This window comes from Colobus angolensis, unplaced genomic scaffold (assembly GCF_000951035.1).
Source record: "Colobus angolensis palliatus isolate OR3802 unplaced genomic scaffold, Cang.pa_1.0 Scaffold80, whole genome shotgun sequence".
In the NCBI taxonomy this organism is placed as follows: domain Eukaryota; kingdom Metazoa; phylum Chordata; class Mammalia; order Primates; family Cercopithecidae; genus Colobus; species Colobus angolensis.
The window spans coordinates 8,372,042-8,392,665 of NW_012121821.1; the positions used below are offsets into that span (position 1 = coordinate 8,372,042).

At 41.0% G+C, this 20,624-nt stretch overlaps 1 protein-coding gene and 1 pseudogene across 4 annotated transcripts in view; one reads left to right on the top strand and one right to left on the bottom strand.

Moving 5' to 3' along the window:
* TBC1D15 (TBC1 domain family, member 15) overlaps positions 1-20,624 on the top strand; it is an 82,545-nt gene that overhangs the window by 8,122 nt on the left and 53,799 nt on the right. The window contains exons 2-3 of one of the 3 annotated variants that reach the window (XM_011929345.1): positions 15,253-15,328; positions 17,017-17,027. The exons of the other annotated variants lie outside the window; for them this stretch is intronic. Coding sequence (XP_011784735.1) covers positions 17,025-17,027 — 3 coding nt within the window. The 5' untranslated portion in view covers positions 15,253-15,328; positions 17,017-17,024. The remainder of the gene's footprint in view (positions 1-15,252; positions 15,329-17,016; positions 17,028-20,624) is intronic. 3 annotated transcript variants of the gene reach the window in all.
* LOC105502728 lies at positions 495-3,572 on the bottom strand (annotated as a pseudogene). The gene is made up of 2 exons (XR_001000392.1): positions 3,555-3,572; positions 495-2,636 (listed from the first exon to the last, which is right to left on the bottom strand). The product of XR_001000392.1 is annotated as a magnesium transporter MRS2 homolog, mitochondrial pseudogene (transcript).

Below are 20,624 nucleotides of genomic sequence, written 5' to 3' on the forward strand. Positions count from 1 at the left end.
GTGGTGGCTCACACCTGTAATCCCAGCACTTTGGAAGGCCGAGGTGGGTGGATCACCTGAGGCCAGGAGTTCAAGACCAGCCTGACCAACATGGAGAAACCCTGTCTCTACTAAAAATACAAAAGTAGCTGAGTATTGTGGTACATGCCTGTAATCCCAGCTACTTGGGAGGCTGAGGCAGGAGAATCGCTTGAATCCGGGAGGTGGAGATTGCGGTGAGCCGATATCTTGCCACTGCACGCCAGCCTGAGCAACAAGAAAGAAACTCTGTCTCAAAAAATAAATAAATAAATAAAATCTGCTCTGAGCATTGGTGTATGTCTTTTATGAAAATATACTTTCATTTTTCTTGATTGGATACCTGGGAATGGAGTGGCTGGATCATATATATTAGTTGTATGTGTAGCATTCTAACACAGTGCCAAATTATTTTCCAAAGTAGATATAGTGTTTTATGTTTCCACTGGCAGTGTATGAAAGTTCCAGTTGCTTCATATTTTTGCCTATATTTAATGTCAGTCATTTTAATTATAGCCATTCTAATAGGTGTGTAATAGTGTTTCATTATGGTTTCAGTTTACATTTCTGTAATGACTAATGGTGTTGAGTGTTTTCCATGTGCTTATTTGCTGCCCTTGTATCTTCTTTGATGAAGTGTCTGTTTAAATCTTCTGCTTATTTTTTTTCAAACTGTTGTTTTGTTGTTGTTGTTACTGAGTTTTTAGTGTTCCTTTTATGTCCTGGATTTTATGTTCTGGATACAGATCCTTTTAATACAAGTTCAGTTGGGTCTTTTTAAAAAAATTATTTCTTTTTATTCATCTTATATAAAAGGGGGGGCAAATATAAGAAAATAATGTTATGTCAAAGTTTGATTTTTAAAGCACAAACTTCCAGAATTTGTTTTAAGGTTAATACATAGAATGGTAGCTTTTAGTCACCTGAGAATCAGGAAATTCATGTGAATGTAATTCCTTGTAGTGACAAAGAACTATGGCTTCCTATGGTTTTGTCCAGCTCCTAGGCTTCATTCAGCCTGAAATTGTACTTTTCTTGTTATGTATAAATTAAATAAAATTTATACAACTCTCTGTTCTTGTGTTGCCTCACATCATGTCTAAAAACAGCATTTAAAGTTTGTGGGAAATAGAATTTTAGCCTGTTACAAAGCAAACACTTTGTTTCTTTAACTCAGAATTCTGGAAATGCAATCACGTTCTAGTATTGTGACTTCCAAAATATTTTGTCATCAGATATTAATTTTTTTCAAGTGTCTGACTCCATACAAGAAAATAATAAAAGTATCAGAAGTTACCTGTGACTATAAAAAAAAAAAAAAAAAAACTTCAGTGTCCACAGGGTTGTTCCTCATTGTTTGTTAGGATACTCCTGCCTGATCCAAGTCCATTGGATCTGAGGCTGTTTTTTGTTCCACGCTTCTATCTGCTAGAAGAGTCTTTTTGGATAAGGAGGCCATCATGCGAGGCAGTGGAGCTTCTAGCTGTTGTCCAAGGAATGAAAGCAGGCGCCTCCAGATGAGGCCACTTCCGATGAACGTAATTCCTGTAATCAGCCAAAACACTCGTTGGGCCTCTTCAAGGGAAGATTCCAAACTCATTCCAGAAACAACTCCCATTACTCCAAAGAGCAAAAGAGAGAAGGTTCTTATGGTCAGCTGTAGATTCAACTTCATTATCAAGTTATGGTAACTTGATAATATTACCATATTATGGTGGCTGTCAGGATTGATGAAAATGATACTTTGTGAATCATCAATCAGTACCCTAAGCTCCTAAGCTGCATTGGAGAGATCATCAGCCAGTTGGTAGTAGTTTTCCATCAGCAACTCCATCTCCTCTGCATGATCAGTCCCAGTACTGCTCTTTTCAAAGACTTGTGGGTCACTCCATTTTGATAGAACTCTTCTAGCAACTCTTCCTCATCCAAGATCTCCAAGATTGACTCTTTGAAAATTTTAATATCTGTTTCTAACTCTAGTAGACTTTTGCTATTCTGTAGTAAAATGTGGAGTTTGCTTCTGTCTACAGAAGAATGTTTGGGGTCCACCAAAGCTTCCAACGTCTCGAGGATCAGTGACTGGAAAATGCTAAGTTTCACCTGAAGGGTGTTGATCAAGTATTGCAGGAACGCTTCTATAGCTCTAAACTCAAAAAGTTAAAGGGTTTGTAACAAGTTGACCCTCTCCAGACAATTGTGAAGAGAGAGTTCTCGGAACAGCCATTGCTGTGAGTTTAAATTATGATAATCTAAAATCAGAAGACACTCTCAAGTTATCCCAGCTTTCAGATACTCCATTCTCATGATAATCCTATTATTTCTGGCTGTGATACTCATTACATGGTGAAATCTCAAATCTCTAGCTTGAAGACCTAACTCTTGGTATAACTCAGTTTTCTTCCCTTCAAAAGAAGTAACATTTCTCTGTCAAATTTTGTCATGGTCAATACTGGGGCTACACTGGCTAGAGTGGTTTGAAAGACATCAGAAGTTCTAAACCAGTGCATTTCACCTGCCATGTAGAGCCAGCGGGTTTCGCACAGTGGCGCGACCCAGCTCCTGAGCAGGTTGGCTGCACAGCCACAGGCAGCAACGGGAGAAGCCACAGAGTTTTTGTTCTGTGCCCGGGCTGAAGTGCAGTGATATGATCATGACTCACTATAACCTTTAATTCCTGGGCTCAAGTGATCCTTTCACCTCAGCCTCCCAAGTAGCTAGGACTACAGGCATGTGCCACCATGCCTGGCTAATTTTTTTGTTTTGTAGACTTGGGGTCTAGCTGTGTTGCCCAGACTGGTCTTGAACTCCTGCCCTCAAGGCGATCCTCCTACTTGGGCCTCTGTATTAATCAGTTTTCACACTGCTATAAAGAAATACCTGAGGCTGGGTGCAGTGGCTCACGCCTGTAATCCTAGCACTTTGGGAGACCAAGGTGCGTGGATCATGAGGTCAGGAGATCAGGACCATCCTGGCCAGCATGGTGAAATCCTGTCTCTACTAAAAATACAAAAATTAGCCAGGTGTTGTGGCACGTGCCTGTAGTCCCAGCTACTTGGGAAGCTAAGGCAGGAGAATCGCTTGAACCTGGGAGGCAGAGCTTGCAGTGAGCTGAGATTGTGCTGCTGCACTCTAGCCTGGTGACAGAGTAATGCTCCATCTCAAAAAAAAAAAAAAAAGGAAATACCTGAGACTCAGTAATTTATAGAGAAAAGAGGTTTAATTGACTCATGGTTCTACAGGCTGTACAGGAAGCATGGTGCTGGCATCTGCTCAGCTTCTGGGAGGCCTCAGGAAACTTACAGTCATGGTGGAAGACAAAGAACAAGCTAACAGGTCACATAGAACAGGAGGAAGGGGGAGGGGGAGATGCCACACACTTTTAAACCAGATCTCATGAGAACTCACTGTTGTGATGACAGCATCAAGAGTGGATGGTGTTAACCCATGAGAAAGCACCACCACCACCATTACCTCCCTCCAGGCCCCACCCTCAACAATGGGTATTGCAGTTCAACATGAGATTTGGGCGGGGATACAGATCCAAACTGTATCATTCCTCTTCTGGCCCTTCCCAAATCTCCATGTCCTTATCACATTTCGAAATATAATCATACTTTCCCAGTAGTCCCTCAAAGTCTTAACTCATTTCTAGCATTAACTCAGAAGTCCAAAGTCTCATCTGAGACAAGGTTAGTCCTTTCCATCTATGAGGCTGTAAAATGAAAAACAAGTGAGTTACTCCCAAGATCCTAGTTATAGGCATTGGGTAAATACTCCCGTTCCAAAAGGGAAAAATCTGCCCAAAGAAAGGGGCTACAGGCCCATGCAAGCCTGAAACCCAGTAGGGCAGTCCTTAAATCTTAAAGCTCCAAAATAATCTCTTTTGACTTAATGTCCCACACTTAGGGCACACTGATACAAGGGGTGGGCACCCAAGGCCTTGGACAGCTCTGCCCTGTGGCGTTGCAGGGCTCAGTCCCCATGGCTGCTCTCAAGGGCTGGCATTGTGTGCCTGTGGCTTTTCCAGGCTGAGAGTGCAATCTCTTGGTGGATTTATCGTTCTGAGATCTGAAGGACAGTGGCCCTCTTCTCACAGCTCCACTAGGCAGTGCCTTTGTGGAGGCACCAATCCTACATTTCTCCTCCTCACTGCCCTAGTAGAGGTTCTTCATGAAGACTCTGCCCCTGCATCAGGGTTCTGCTTGGCTTCTCCATACATCCTCTGAATTCTAGGCAGAGACTCTCAAGCTTCAGCTGTTGCGTTTTGTGCATCTGCAGGCTTAACATAGTGTGGAAACTGCTAGGGCTTATAGCTTGCGCCTTGTGAAGCAGCAGCCTGAGCTTTACCTGGACCCTTTTGAGTCACAGCTGGAGCTGGAGTGTCTGGGATGCAGGGAGCAGTGTCCTGAGGTTGTGCAGGGCAGCAGGATCCTCGGCCTGGCCAAGGAAACCATTTTTCTCTCCTATGCCTTGGTCCTGTGATGGGAATGGTTGCTGCAAAGGTCTCTGAAATGCCTTCAAGGCCTTTTCCCCATTGTCTTGGCTATCAGCACTTGCCTTTCTGGTAGTTATGCAAATTTCTGCTGTGGGCTTGAATTGCCCTCCTGAAAATGTGCTTTTCTTTATTGCCACATGGCAAGGCTGCAAATTTTCTAAACTTCTATATCCTGCTTACCTTTTAAATATAAGTTCCAGTTTTAGGTCATTTCTTTGCATATGCATATGAGCATAGGTTGTTAGAAGCAGCCAGGTCACATCTTGAATGCTTTGCTGCTTAGAAATTTCTTCCATGAGATACCCTAAATCATCCCTCTCAAGTTCAAAGTTCCACAGATCCCTAGAGCAGGGGCACAGTACAGCCAGGTTGTTTGCTAAGACATAGGAAAAGTGACTTTTACTCCAGTTCCCAGTAGTTCCTCATTTCCATCTGAGACCTCGTCAGCCGGGCCTTCACTGTCATATCACTACCAGTATTTTGGTCACAACTGTTCAACCAGTCTCATCACTACCAGTATTTTGGTCACAACCGTTCAACCAGTCTCTAGGAAATTCCAAACTTTCCCTCATCTTCTTCTCTTTGAGCCCTCTACACTCTTCTAACCTCTGTCTGTTACCCAGATCCAAAGCTGCCCCCACATTTTAAGGTGTCTTTATAGCAGTGCCCATTCCTGGTACCAATTTTCTGTATCAGTCAATTCTCACTCACTGCTATAAAGAAATACCTGAGACTGGGCAAGTTATAAAGAAAAGAGGTTTAATTGGCTCATGGTTCTTCAGGCTGTACAGGAAGGGTGATGCTGGCATCTGCTCAGCTCTAGGGAGGCCTCAGGAAACTTACAATCCTGGCGGAAGGCAAAGAGTGAGCCAACACTTCACATAGAGCAGGAGGAATAGAGAGAGGATACGTGCCACATACTTTTAAACAACCATCTCATGAGAACTCACTACTGCCAAGACAGCACCAAGGGGAATGGTGCTAAACCATGAGAAACTGCCCCCATAATCCCATTACCTCCCACCAGGCCCTACCTCCAGCATTGGGAATTACAATTTAACATGAAATTTGGGCAGGGACACAGATCCAAACCGTACCACCCTCCCAGAGTGCTGGGATTACAGGCATGAGCCACTGCACCTGGCTGAGTTGTGACTTTAGTGTCTTGAACATATGGGATAGACTTAAAATAATACTTTAATATCCTTCACTACTGATTATTTGTTTTGTTTTGTGGTCAGTGGTAATTGATTACTTTTTCTTGTTATAGGTCATATTTTCCTGGCTCTTAGCATGCCTTAGTGGTAAATTTTTTAGTGGAAAATGTCAGATATGTTGAATTCTCTTTTTGGATGCTAGATATTTTTGTGTTCTGTAAAATGTTGAGCTTTGTGTTAGAAGGCACTTAAGTTGCTTGGAGTCAGTTTGGTGCTTTTGGGTCTTGCCTTTAAACTTTGCTAACTGGTATCAGCACAGTGTTTAGTATAGAACTAATTTTGCCTCACTGATGAGGCAAGGGAGTGCTTTGTGAATTATGAAATTTTCTACTCTGACTGGTGCAAACAGCTATGTGAGTCTGCAGATAGTTTCTTCTAATAAGTTTCCCTCTTGCCTTAAGGAGTTTACTGACAAACATGCACTGTTCCACACTCTGCTGAATACTCGAGGAAGACTGCAGATTTCTTGAGTTCCCTGTGTGTTCTTCTCTTTTCTCTAGTACTTTCTCCTGTGAACTCTAGCTGTATTGGCATCCCCTATTTCCCACATCCCTCTCCTCACTGGATGCCTTCTGAGTTTTCTCTCCCTTTCCCATAGCTGGGAACTCACAATAGTAAGCTAGACAATTGTATTGCTAACTTCATTTGGTTCCTTTCTCTCAGTAGTCACTATCCTTCATTGTTTGATGGGGAGTATTGTGAAAACCATTGTTTCATAGGTTGGTCAGTATTTTTAGTTTATTATTATTATTGTTATTTTCCTGGTGGGAGGTTAAATCCAGCCTGTCATTCCATCTTGGCCAGAAGTGGAAGTTTTTATGTAGAGTTTCTTTTTCCTTTCTGTTTTTGGTGGAATTAATACCTATCTCTTCTGTACATCTTTTTTCCCTTCAATCGTAGGCTGAATGTTTGTTTTCCAAATTTGTTCTCTTTGTTATTATGAACTCTTAAGATGGCTTTTTTTCTCCCAGGATTTTACCATTTCCTTCTTGTTGGTCTACATTAATTCTCTTTTCTGTTCTGTACCTTCTGACAGGCAACATTATCAGCAAGATATTCAAGAATTTTAACAGATGGTATGTGTTTAGAGAATGTGCCAGTAGATGTTTGAGTAGCTGAAGGTCATCATCATATACATAGAGTGGTTTTATACCAGTTTGTAATTTGTATTAAAGTGTCTTTTTTTCTCCCATCTCATTGATACTCTGTATAGTCTTCCAAAACAATAGCGTTCTTCTCCCCCCAACCTTTTCTTTTGCAGATTAACTTGGTGACAGGTGGTGCTACTTCCTCAAATCTCTGCTTGATCTGTTCTTCCCTTTGTTTTTCTCAAGGTATATTTTTTCATTGTTGAATCTGTGTCATGTTTTCCATCAGACAAAATTCCTTCAGTACCCTTGAGGTTGATTTAGATCCTATTTAAGACTTTACATTTTGTGTATTAGTTTGTTTTCACACTGCTATAAAGAAATACCTGAGACTAGGTAATTTATAAAGGAAAGAGGTTTTAATTAACTCACAGTTTCGAATGGCTGGGGAGGACTCAGGAAACTTCATGGCAGAAGGCGAAGGGGAAGCAAGGCATGTCTTACATGGCGGCAGGAGAAGGAGAGTGCTCAGGGGAAACTGCCACTTTTAAACCATAAGATCTTGTGAGAACTCCCTCACTATCATGAGAACAGCATGGGGGAAACTGTCCTCATGATCCAATCACCTCCCACTGGATTCCTCCCTCGACATGTGGGAGTTAAATTTGAGATGAGATTTGGGTAGGGATACAGTCAAACCATATCATTTTGTGTTTATCATCAGTAATTTTTAGCATTTTTGTTGTAAAACAAAATTCAGATACTGAAAATCACACCGTATAGCTGAACGAGTCATAAGGCAAACCTTCTTGTAATCACCACTTAGATTGAAAAATAGACCTTTGCCAGGAGATTGAGACCATCCTGGCTAACATGGTGAAACTCCATCTCTACTAAAAATACAAAAAAATTAGCCAGGGGTGGTGGTGGGGGGCCTGTAGTCCCAGCTACTCAGGAGGCTGAGGCAGGAGAATGGCGTGAACCCTGGAGGCGGAGCTTGCAGTGAGCCAAGATCACGACACTACACTCCAGTGTGGGCGACACAGCAAGACTCTGTCTCAAAAAAAAAAAAAAAGACCTTTGCCAGTAACTCCAGATGACCTTCCATGTACCACCCCTTGTCTCCTAAGAAACTGTTATCCTAACTTTTATCATAATCACTTTCTTGCATTTCTTTATTAGTAGTAGTATTAAAACATAGCTATTATGTCTTTTTTTAAAAAAAGATCTTCCATATCTTTTACTTAGTGTTACCGGGTGCTTAAGAGTTTTATTTTTCTTCGCCGGGTGCGGTAGCTCATGCCTGTAATCCCATCACTTTGGGAGGCGGAGGCGGGCAGATCACGAGGTCAGGAGTTTGAGACCATCCTGGCTAACATGGTGAAACCCCGTCCCTACTAAAAATACAAAAAAATTAGCCAGTCGTGGTGGCGGGTGCCTGTGGTCCCAGCTGCTTGGGAGGCTGAGGCAGGAGAATGGCATGAACCCAGGAGGCAGAGCTTGCAGTGAGCCGAGATCACGCCACTGCACTTCAGCCTGGGCGATAGAGCGAGACTCATCTCAAAAAAAAAAAAAAAAAGTTTTGGTTTTCTTATTCAGTAGCACATTTTGCCTTTTTATTGTATGTGATTTTTTGAGGGGTTATCTTGTTATTCTCTTCAAATTTCATTTTAAATTCATTTACCCACATACATTTTATTGATTTTAAAAGATTGGACCATATAGAAATTGTGTCGCGGTGGCTCAAGCCTGTAATCCCAGCACTTTGGGAGGCCGAGACGGGCGGATCACGAGGTCAGGAGATCGAGACCATCCTGGCTAACACAGTGAAACCCCGTCTCTACTAAAAAAAAAAAAAAAACAACCAGGGCGAGGGGGCGGGCGCCTGTAGTCCCAGCTACTCAGGAGGCTGAAGCAGGAGAATGGCGTAAACCCGGGAGGCGGAGCTTGCAGTGAGCTGAGATCCAGCCACTGCACTCCAGCCCGGGCGACAGAGCGAGATTCCATCTCAAAAAAAAAAAAAAAAAGAAATTAAGAAATTATGTTTCACCCCTCCCGCATACTGCCACACCAACCAAATCTTGATTTTGACACTGTGTATCCTTCGAGCAGTTTTCATATTCAGTGTTCTCTGCCAGGTGAACTGGAAGATGAAATGAAAACATCATTTATATCCCCATTAGAGATGTATTTTAGGTAAGTTTTTGCCATATAATTTATTCCCTTGTAAAATATCTCAAATTAGTAAGTTGTTAGGTTTGGGGAGTAATATCTCAGATATGGTCTGGGAAACTGATTAGGCTGTTCTGTTTTTACATATTGATGCCTCTGTATCCCTAAGGTAACAGTCATGAGAATGTACTACCTATACTTTCTTTTGCTATTTGAGATGCATGGTGCTGATTCTTTGTAGAATTTGGCTTCTTATGGAAGGAGTCTCAAACATGTTGCACATCTCTGATAGTGTAGACTTTTGTTTTGGTCTTTTTCTTCTTTTAGGCTTCAGTTTGCCAGATTCCTGATTGTAGTTTCCATTGACCTTTACCTTCTTGGGATATATATTTTTTCTTTTTTTTCCTGACTTGTTTTTTTCTACTGTTCCTATGAGCTCTTCATTTTCTCTCAAATCTTAGGTAGTAGAAAGGAAGAAGGGGACTGCTGATGTTCTTTCTTTGCTTCCTGTAGTACAGAGGACCTACTCATGTTCACAGCACTGGTAGTTGGTGAATACTATAGATTGGGATGCAAGCAACACGTAGGATATTGGAACAGTTTTGTCAGTGTCCATATATGCTGAGCCTTAAGTTGATAGCCTTTTTCATTATGTACTCTTTGGACAAATAAAACTTGTAGAGTAGACCTTTCAGTCTCAGCCCCAGAGTAGTGGAAGAACCTTGAGCAAATCACTTGATTTTCTTGCAGTTTTTTCAGTTACAAGATAGGAATGATAATATCTATCTAACTGCATTTTGAGGGTCAGATTTGATAATGTGGAAATGTTTTCGTAAAGTAATGCATAATAAAAATATTACATAGCAGATAAAAGCATTTGAAGCTTTCTTTAAAAATTTAATTTAATTTTTTTTTTCTTAAAAGATGGGGGTGGGGGGGCATCTTGCTTTACTGCCCAGGATGGTCTTGAACTGCTGGCCTCAAGCGATCCTCCTGTGTTGGCCTCCCAGTGTCCTGCGATTACAGGTGTGAGACACTGCGTTTGCCCAGAACCTTTTAATTTTACATTAGAGATCATGAATAAAACCAGAGTGAAGAAATTGAAAGCTTATTCTACTAACAAATGTTATCTGAGGTGAAATTATTCACATCATAATTGTTCCCTGTAGCAAAAGAATTTTTTGTAACAAATAATGCCTGGAGATAGCTTTTCAAATGTCAGTTATTACAGTTGATAAACATAAGAAGCAGAATGTTCTATGGCAGGATACTACTCAAGAATCAATTCATGATAGAGTCTAAGAAATATCTTCATTATTATATGTTATTGAAGTTTTAATTGGACTTTGAAAAATCTAGATTTTGCTTTTTTTTAATTGGCACATAATGTACATATTTATGGGGTACAGTGTGGCAATTTGATATATGTATATAATGTGTAATCAGATCTTAGCCTATCTATTGCTTAGAACATTTATTATTTCTTTGTGTTAGAAGCATTCGCAATCTCTTCTATTTGAATAAAATGTTAATTATATCATGTAATAATGCCGTAGAACATTAGAATTTATTCTTCCTGTCTAGCTGTGCTTTAGTATTCATTAACCAACCTTTGTCTACTTCCCTTCCCCCAACCCTTCCCTGCCTATAGTAATTGCTGTTCTGCTTTCTACTTCGATGAAGCCAACTGTTTTAGCTTCTGCATATGAGTTAGAACATGTGGTATTTATCTTTCTGTGGCTGGCTTATTATATATCCTTGATGCTCATCCATGTTACTGCAAATGACAGGATTTTTTTCATTTTTATGGCTTAATAGTATACCATTGTGCATATATACCATATTTTCTTTCTTTTTTTGTTTTTTGAGACAGAGTTTCACTCTTCTTGCCCAGGCTGGAGTGCAATGGTGTGACCTCAGCTCACCGCAGCCTCTGCCTCCCGGGTTCAAGTGATTCTCCTGTCTCAGCCTCCTGAGTAGCTGGAATTACAGGCATGTGCCACCACGCTTGGCTAATTTTGTATTTTTAGTAGAGACAGGGTTTCTTCCTGTTGGTCAGGCTGGTCTCGAACTCCCGACCTCAGGTGATGTGCCCACTTCGGCCTCCCAAAGTGGTGGGATTACAGGTGTGAGCCACCGTGCCTGGCCACCACATTTTCTTTATCACAGTCATCTGTTGATGGACTCTTAGATTGACTCCTTATCTTGGCTATTGTGAATAGTGCTGCAGTAAACTTGGGAGTGCTTCTTTGACATACTGATTTTCTTTTTTTTTGGATATATAGCCAAAGTGGGATTACTGGATCATATGGTAATTTTTTTTTTTCATTTTTTTTGAGATACTGTCTCACTTTGTTGCTCAGGCTGGAGTGCAATGATGTAATCTTGCCTCACTGCAACCTCCCAATTTCTGGGTTCAGGCAATCCTCTCACCTCAGCCTCCTGAACAGCTGGGACTACAAGCATGTGCCACCATGTCCGGCTAATTATTTTTATATTTTTGTAGAGATAACGTTTCACCATGTTGCCCAGGTTGGTCTTGAACTCCTGAGTTGAGCCATCTGCCCGCTTTGGCCTCCCAAAGTGTTGGGATTACAAGCGTGAGCCATCACACCTGGCCACTGTTTTTAGTTTTTTGAGGAACCTTCATACTGTTTTCTGTAGTGGTTGTACCAATTTACATTCCTTCCAGCAGTATATAAGAATTATCTTTTCTCCATATCCTCACCAGCATTTTTTTTGTTGCTGTTGTTGTTTTGATGACAAAAAATTAGTCATCAGTTAATTAACCTTTCTGGGATGAGATGGTATCTCATTGAGGTTTTGATTTGCATTTTCTTGCTAATTAGTGATGTTGAACATTTTTTCATATACTTGTTAGCCATTTGTATTTTTTTTTTGTCATTGTCATTTTTAAATGTAGATATAGAGTTTTATTGGGGGAACCAGCCCCCAGTATTTCAACGTAGGTTCTTTTCTATTTTCCCTAAGTGTTGGCTGGTCTGAGAAATAGAAAGAGTACAAAAGAAAGAAATTTTACAGCTGGGTGTCTGGGGGTGACATCACATGTCGGCAGGTTCCGTGATGCACCTTGAGCTGCAAAACCAGCAAGTTTTTATTAGGGGTTTCAAAAGGGGAGGGGTGTACAAATAGGGAATGGGTCACAGAGATCACATGCTTCAAAGGCAATAAAATATCACAAGGGCAGAGAGGCAGAGTGAGATCACAAGGTCAGGGCAAAACAAGAATTACTGGTGAAGGTCCATGTCCATTGGGCACACATTGTCATTGATAAACATCTTAACAGGAACAGGGTTGAGAGCAGACAACCGGTCTGACTAGAATTTGCCAGGCTGGAATTTCCTAATCCTAGCAAGCCTGAGGACACTGCAGGAGACCAGGGCATATTTCAACCTTTATCTACAACTGCATAAGACAGAGACTCCCAGAGCGACCATTTTAGAGACCTCCCCCTGGGAATGCATTCGTTTTCCCAGGGTTATTCCTTGAAGAGAAAAGAATTCAGCGGTATTTCTCCTATTTGCTTTCTGAAAGAAGAGAAGTATGACTGTTCTGCCTGGCCCTGCAGGCAGTCAGACTTTATGGTTATCTCCCTTGTTCCCTAAAAATCATTGTTATCCTGTTCTTTTCAAGGTGCCCAGATTTCATATTGTTCAAACACACATGCTTTACAAACAATTTGTGCAGATAACGCAATCATCACAGGGTCCTGAGGTGACATACATCCTTAGCTTACAAAAATGATGGGATTAGGAGATTAAAGACAGGAATAGGAAATTTATTATAAGAGTATTGATTGGGGAAGTAATAGATGTCCATGAAATCTTCCCAATTTATGTTCAGAGACTGCAGTAAAGACAGGTGTAAGAAATTATAAAAAGTATTAATTTGGGGAACTAACAAATGTCCATGAAATCTTCACAATTTATGTTCTTCTGCCATGGCTTCAGCTGGTCCCTCTGTTCAGGTTCCCTGACTTCCCACAACAGAGTTTATTTGTGCCAAGATGGAGGATTGCAGTCCGGGAGCATAGATTGAAGTTGCCCTGAATATAAACTTCCTGTATGTCTTCTTTTGAGAGATACCTATTTAGCTTATTTGCCCTTTTAAAAATTGGAGTATTTTTTTTTTTCTTTTCTGTTGAGGCTTTTGACTTTCTTGTATCTTCTGGATATTAAACCCTTGTTGGATGTATAGTTTGCAGGTATTTTTTCCCATTCTACAGGTTGTATCTTCATTCTATTGTTTCCTATGCTATGCAGAAATTGTTATTTTGATGTGATCCTGTTTGTCTGTTTTTGCTCTTGTTGCCAATGCTTTTGCAATCTTCTCTATAAAATCTTTGTCCTGACCAGTGCCCTGAATAATTTCCTCTAGTAGTTTTTGAAGCATTTTCTTACAGTACTATCATAGTTTTGGATCTTGCATTTAAGCCTTCAATCAATTTTTTTTTCTTTTTTTCTTAAATGGAGTCTCGCTATGTCGCCCAGGCTGGAGTGCAGTGGTGCGATCTCAACTCACTGCACCCTCTGTTTCCCAGGTTCAAGTAATTCTTCTGCCTCAGCCTCCCAAGTAGCTGGGATTACAGGCACCTGCCACCATGCCCTGCTGATTTTTGTTTTTGTATTTTTAGTAGAGACGGGGTTTCACCATATTGGCAGGATGGTCTTGAACTCCCAACCTCAGGTGATCTGCCTGACTCGGCCTCCCAAAGTGCTGGGATTACAAGCATGAGCCACCACGCGTAACCATTCAATCCATTTTAAGTTGATTTTTGTATATGGTGAGAGATAGGGTTCTAGTTTCATTTTTTCTGCATATACATATTTAGTTTTCCCAGCACCATTTATAGAAGAGGCTGTGTCTTCCTCAGTTAATGTTCTTGGTGACTTTGTCAAAAATCAGTTGGCTCTAAATTTATTTCTGGGTTCCTTATTCTCTTTAATTGGTCTGTGTATGTTTTTATGTCAGCACCATGCTGTTTTGGTTACTGTAGGTTTGTAGTATATTTTGAAGTCTGGTAGTGTGAGGCATCCAGCTTTGTTCTTTTTGTTCAGGATTGCTTTGGCTGTTTGGGATCTTTTGTGGTTCCATATGAATTTTAGGATTGTTTTTCAATTTCTGGGAAGATTGTCATTGGTATTTTGATAGAGATTGCATTGAATGTGTAGATTGCTTTTGGTATTGTGGTCATTTTCACAATATTAATTCTTCCAGTCTATGAACATGGATGCCTTTCCATTATTTTATGTCCTCCTTAAGTTTTCATCAGTGTTTGTAGTTACTCTTGTAGAGATCTTTCACCTTGGTTAAATTTATTCCTACATTATTTCCTTTTTGTTTGTTTGTAGCTATTGTAAATGGAATTGCTTTCTTGGTTTCTTTTTCTGCTAGTTCATTATTGGTGTATAGAAATGCTACTGATTTTTGTACATTGATTTTGCGTCCTGTAACTTTATGTAATTTATCAGTGTTAGGAGTTTTTCGGTAGAGCTTTTAGGGTTTTCTGTAAGATTATATCTGCAAACAAGGATTCCTTACAGTTTGGATGTCCTTTCTTTTTTTCTCTTGTCTAATTGCTCTGGCTGGGACTTCCAGTACTGTGTTGACTAAAAGTGATGAAAGTGGCCATCCTTGTCTTGTACCAGATCTTAGAGAAAAACTTTGAACTTTTCCCTGTTAAGTGTAATGTTGGCCGTAAAGTTCATTGTGTTCAAGTATGTTTCTTCTACCAACTTGCCGAAAGTTTTTATCATGAGGGATGTTTAATATTATAAAATGCTTTTTTTTCCTGTCTATTGAGATGATCATATTTTTATCCTTCATTCTAATGATGTGATATATCACATTTATTGATTTGCATATGTTGAACCATCCGTGCATCCTGGGATAAATTGCATTTGATCATGGACAGTGATCTTTTTAATGTGCTGCTGGATTCTGCTTATTAGTATTTTGTTGAGAATTTTTGCAACCATGTTCATCAGGGATATTGGCCTATGGTGTTCTTTTTTTGTTGTATCTTTGTCTAGTTTTGGCATCAGAGTAATGCTGGCCTTATACAATGAGTTTGGAAAAATTCTTTCCTCTTCAGTTTTCTGGAACAGTTTGGGAAGAATTGACATTTGTTCTTCTCCAAATGTTTAGTGGAATTCCACAGTGAAGCCATTGGGTTTTGGGCTTTTCTTTCATGGGAGACTTTTCATTACTGATTCAAACTTACTGTAATTGTTTTGTTCAGGTTTTTGGTTTCTTCTTGATTCAGTCTTGATAAGTGTGTCCAGGACTTTATCCATACTCCAGTTTGTTGGAGTATGGTTGGTTGTACTAGTCTCTGTAGTGATCCTTTATATTTCTGTGGTATGTTTTAATGTATAGTTTTTAAATTTCTGATTTTATTTGGGTCTTCTCACTTTTTTCTTGCTTTGTCTAACTAATGGTTTGTCAGTTTTGTCTGCCTTTAGAAATAAATTAACTTTGTTAATTTTTTCTTTTTTGGTCTCAATTTTATTTCTATTCTGATCTTTATTGTTTCTTTTCTTCATTTGTGTTTGGTTTGTTACTGTTGTGTTTCTATTTTTGTTTATTTCAAGAAGTTTAAGAAATTTACTTACTGATTTCTTCTTTGACCCATTGGTCATTCAGAAACATGTCTAATTTTCATGTATTTGTACAAATTTGCAAGTTCTTGTTTCTCATTTCTAGTTTTATTCCATTAGAGTCAGAAAAGATACTTCATATGATTTCCGTTCTTTTAAGCTTGTTTAGATTTGTTTGTTTGCTGCCTAACATGTTCTCTCCTAGGGTATGGGTCATGTATTGATGAAAAGAATGTATATTATGCAGCTGTTGGATAAAATGTTTTTAAATGTCTGTTAGGTTCATTTAGTCTAAAGTGCAGCTTAAATCCATTTTTTTTCTTGTTGATTTTCTGTCTAGATGATCTGTCCGTTGCTGAGAGTGGGGTGTTGAGGTCCCCAACTGTTATGTATTGGAGTATAGCTCTCCTTTTAGAGCTAGTATTTTGCTTTATGTATCTGGGTGCTTTGGTGTTGAGTGCATATATATTTGTAGTTGTTATATCCTCTTGCTGAATTGATCCCTTTTTCATTATATAATAACCTTGTCTCTTTTTACAGTTTTTGATTTTTAAGTCTGTTTCATCTGATACACATAAAGCTACACCTGCTCTCTTTTGGTTTCAGTCTGTATGTGTCTTTACAGATGAAGTGAGTTTCCCGTTGGCAGCATATAGTTGAGTCATTTAAAAAATTCCATTTATCCAGTCTATATCTTTTATGTATAAACAAATATAGAATTTGTTTATATTCAAGGTTGTTATTGATAGGTGAGGATTTATTCCTCTCATTTTGTTAATTGTGTCTGGTGGTTTTGTATATCCTTTGTTCCTTTTTGCTCTCATAGTTTATCATTGAAGTTTGGTGGTTTTCTGTAATTAGTAAGGTTTGATTCTGTTTGCTTTATCCTTTGTGTATCTCTCTAGCAATGAGTTTTATACTTTTGTATGATTTCATTATAGTAATTTTCATTTTTTTTTCCTTCCAGATATAGGACTCCTTTGGGCAGTTCTTGTAAGGCCCATCTAGTAGTGATAAATTCCCTCAGTTTTCACTTGGTCTGGAGAAGACTTTTATTTCTTCCTGATTTCTGAAAGACAGCTTTATTGGATACAGTATTCTTGGCTAGGGCTTTACTGGATACAGTATTCTTGGCTAGAAGTATTTTTCTTCCATCACATTGAATATATCATCCCATACTGTCCTGGCCTGTAAGATTTCTAAGGAAAAAATCTACTTTTAGGCTGGGTGCGGTGGCTCATGCCTATAATCCCAGCACTTTGGGAGGCCAAGGCGGGTGGATCATGAGGTCAGGAGATCGAGACCATCCTGGCTAACATGGTGAAACCCCGTTTCTACTAAAAATACAAAAAATTAGCCAGGCATAGTGGCAGGCGCCTGTAGTCCCAGCTACTCGGGAGGCTGAGGCAGGAGAATGGTGTGAAATTGAGAGGCTGAGCTTACAGTGAGCCAAGATCATGCCACTGCACTCCAGCCTGGGTGAGAGAGTGAGACTCCATCTCAAAAAAAAGAAAAAGAAAAGAAAAGAAAGAAATCTGCTTTTAATCTAACAGGGCCTTCCTTATATGTGACTTGACTTTTTTTCCTGCTGTTCTTAGAATTCTCTTTTGACAGTTAGACTATAATGTACCTTAGGGAAGACCTTTTTAGGTTGAATCTATTTGGGGACTTGTGAGGTTTTTGAATCTGGATGATTTTTATATCTCTCTCCAGACTTGGGAAGTTTTCGGTTATTTTATTAAATAGGTTTTCTACACCTTTTCTTGTCTCTTATCCCTTTGAAAGTGCCATAATAGGAATATTTGCTTGCTTAATGGTGTCCCATAAGGCTTATAGACTTTTGTCAGTCTTTTTTTTTCCCCCCACTGAATGGGTAATGTTAGACTACTTATTTTTAAATTCAGAGATTCTTTTGCTTGATCAAGTCTGCTATTGAAGCTCTCCATTGTATGTTTTTATTTTATCATTGAATTCCTCAGCTGCAGAATTTCTGTTTGGCTCTTTTTTATTATTTCTATTTCTTTATGGAATTTCTCATTCATGTCATGAATTATTTTTCTGGTTTTATTGAATTATCTGTATTTTTTTTGTATTTCATTGTGTTTCCTTAAGGTTATTACTTTGAATTCCTTTTGTTGATTTCTTTTTCACTGGGGTCTGCTACTAGAGAATTGTATGTTCCCTTGGTGGTTTCCTATTTCCTTGCCTTTTTTTTTTTTGAGATGGAATTTCACTCGTGTTGCCCAGGCTGAAGTGCAATGACACCATCTCGGCTCACTGCAACCTCTACCTCCCGGGTTCAAGCTATTTTCCTGCCTCAGCCTCCTGAGTAGCTGGGACTATAGGCGTGTGCCACCATGCCCAGCTAATTTTTGTATTTTTAGTAGAGATGGGGTTTTACCATGTTGACCAGGATGGTCTTGATCTCTTGACCTCATGATCTGCCCGCCTCAGCCTCCCAAAGTGCTGGGGTTACAGGTGTGAGCTACTGCACTTGGCCGCTTTTTGTTTTCGTTTCATGCGTGCCTCTGTTGATGTCCTTGCATCTAGTGGAACAATTCCCTTTTCTAAACTCTGTAGAGTGGCTTTTATAGAGAATAACTTTCACCTGCAGTTGAGTGTTTTCTTGTTTTTTTGTTTTGTTTGAGACGGAGTAGCACTCTATTGCCCAGGCTGGAGTGCAGTGGCGTGATCTCGGCTGACTGCAATCTCTGCCTCCTGGGTTCAAGCAGTCCTCTGCCTCAGCCTCCTGAGTAGCTGGGATTACAGGCGCTCACCACCATGCCTGCCTAATTTTTGTATTTTTAGTAGAGACAGGGTTTCACCATCTTGGCCAGGCTGGTCTTGAACTCCTGACCTTGTGATCCACCTGCCTTGGCCTCCCAAACTGCTGGGATTACAGGCATGAGCCACTGTGCCTGGCCCACTTGCAGTTGAGTTTTAATTTATTGGTTGAGAAGGGTGTAGTGATTGTTTCCAAATAGGTGCAGTGGTATAGTATCCATGTAACTTCTTTAGCTGCTTTCAGTATCAGCAATAATTGTGGCACCTCAGTGGCATAGGTTGTAGAAGTTTGTGGCAGCAGTGGTAATGTTCTTGCTGTCGAGGGCTTTTGGGGTCCTCCTCGTCTCATTTTCCTCACAACAGGAGACTTAGCTGAGGGTGTCTAAGTCGTTTTTGGTGTCAGATTTGTCATGGCCCATAAGCAGCTGCAGTGGCACTGTATTCTATGTGTAGGTGCTTGGAGCAGCTGTGGGTTTCAGTGTCTAGGCTCCGCATCTCATAAACCTATTTTGTCATCTGGTTCTTGGGGTACAGGTTTGCTTGCTCTGGCTGTGTTGGATATAGGTTGCCCACAGAGCCAGGATCTATGACACTGAGGCACCCTGTAGCAGCCCGGGCCCAGGGGAGTGGGTTGTAGCTATGATTCTCTTCCTGGAGGGCAGGGCACAACACTGGCCTGACTCCTGGGAAGAGGGGGTACTTTGAAGGTTTCGACCTGAGGAGCAGGGTGTGGCTACAATTCAGGAATTTAAGCCAATAGGGTTCTCATTTGGATCTCACTTGAGATCTCACTTGGATCTCAGGGGATGAGGTCCTGGGTAGTAGAGACTCTAGACCTTGGGATGGTGGGGCTTGGCAGTATTCAGACTCTGTGAATCCAGGTGCAATAGCAGCAAGTACCCCAGAATGGCAGAACACAGCTGTGATTTGGGCCCCAGGAGGTGGGGCGGGTAGGGAATAGCACAGTGATGACTTTATTCCCCAGGGAGAGGAGTATCTCAACAGCTTAGACGCTGGAGGGCTAATCCAGTTCCAGAGAAGCAAGGTACTAGAGTTGTTTGGCCTGTAGGGTGGGCTATCTAGGTCAGCCACAGGTGTTTGTCTCGGATGTGGGGTACCTCAGCCTGGGGATGTGTAGCTGCTCAGCTCAGGCAGGGCACCGATTTCCCAGGGAGTGATATGCGCTTCCAGCTTTGGCCTGGTGGGGCGTGACTGTTCTGTGCAGCTCAGGCACATTTCCCTGCGATGGAGAGTGCCACTTCAGCTTGGGTACTGGGGTGTGTGACTGCTCTGGGTGGCCAAGGCACTGTTTCAACTTGGGAACTGGGGATATGGAACTGCTCTGAGTGGCCAAAGTCCTGTTTTCCCAGAAGGCAAGATGCCACTTTTAGCTCTGGCCTGAGGGTGTGAGGGCAAGTGTAGGTGGACTGGCTCTGTTTCCACTTGGCCCCACAGGGAAGGGTGTACCAACTGTTCACAGCTGGCTTGGGGATGGGCCAGTGGACTGGGGTGGTTCGGTGGTGGCTTAGTCTCAGTGATGAAGGGAATCTGTGGCTACTTTCCCCCAGAGCAATACACATTCTGCTACAGTTCCAGTTCCAAGGTGGCATAGTGCAGTAGTCTTTTGGGCCACAAGGATGGACATAGTATCTTCTTTCTTGGGGGAGCACAGCTATTTGGACTCCAGGTAGCTCCCTCAGCTGATGTTAGTGCCTGTGAGGACTGCAGGGACCCCACTGGTGAGGTCTGTAGGTGTCCAAGTTGTTGGTGGAGGCTGCTGGTATTCTCTCGTTTACATCCTAGCTTTAGGAAGAAGTTCCTCCTGGTTCCCAGATGATCTCAACTCTGGGATGGAGTGATGAGATCCTAATATTTCCTTCTTTCTCTGTGGCCATCCTGAGTTTCTGTGTGCTTACAAGGGTTTCTGTTATTCCTCTGATGTACTCTAGTGCTCTCCCTCAGTTATTACTTATTTTTATTTTTAGAGACAGAGTCTTGCTGTGTTGCCCAGGCTAGTTTTGAACTCCTAGGCTCAACGAATCCTCCTGCCTCGACCTCTCAAAGTGCTGGGGTTACAGGCGTGAGCCACTTCGCCTGGCCTGCCTCCTCAGTTTTTGTGTTAAAATATAGTTGTTGGTTCATTGTTTTGGTTGCTTGTTGGGGGTTGGGGAGAGATGAGTACTAGGGCCTTCTAGACGACCATCTTGTTGACATCAGTCTCTGGACTTCT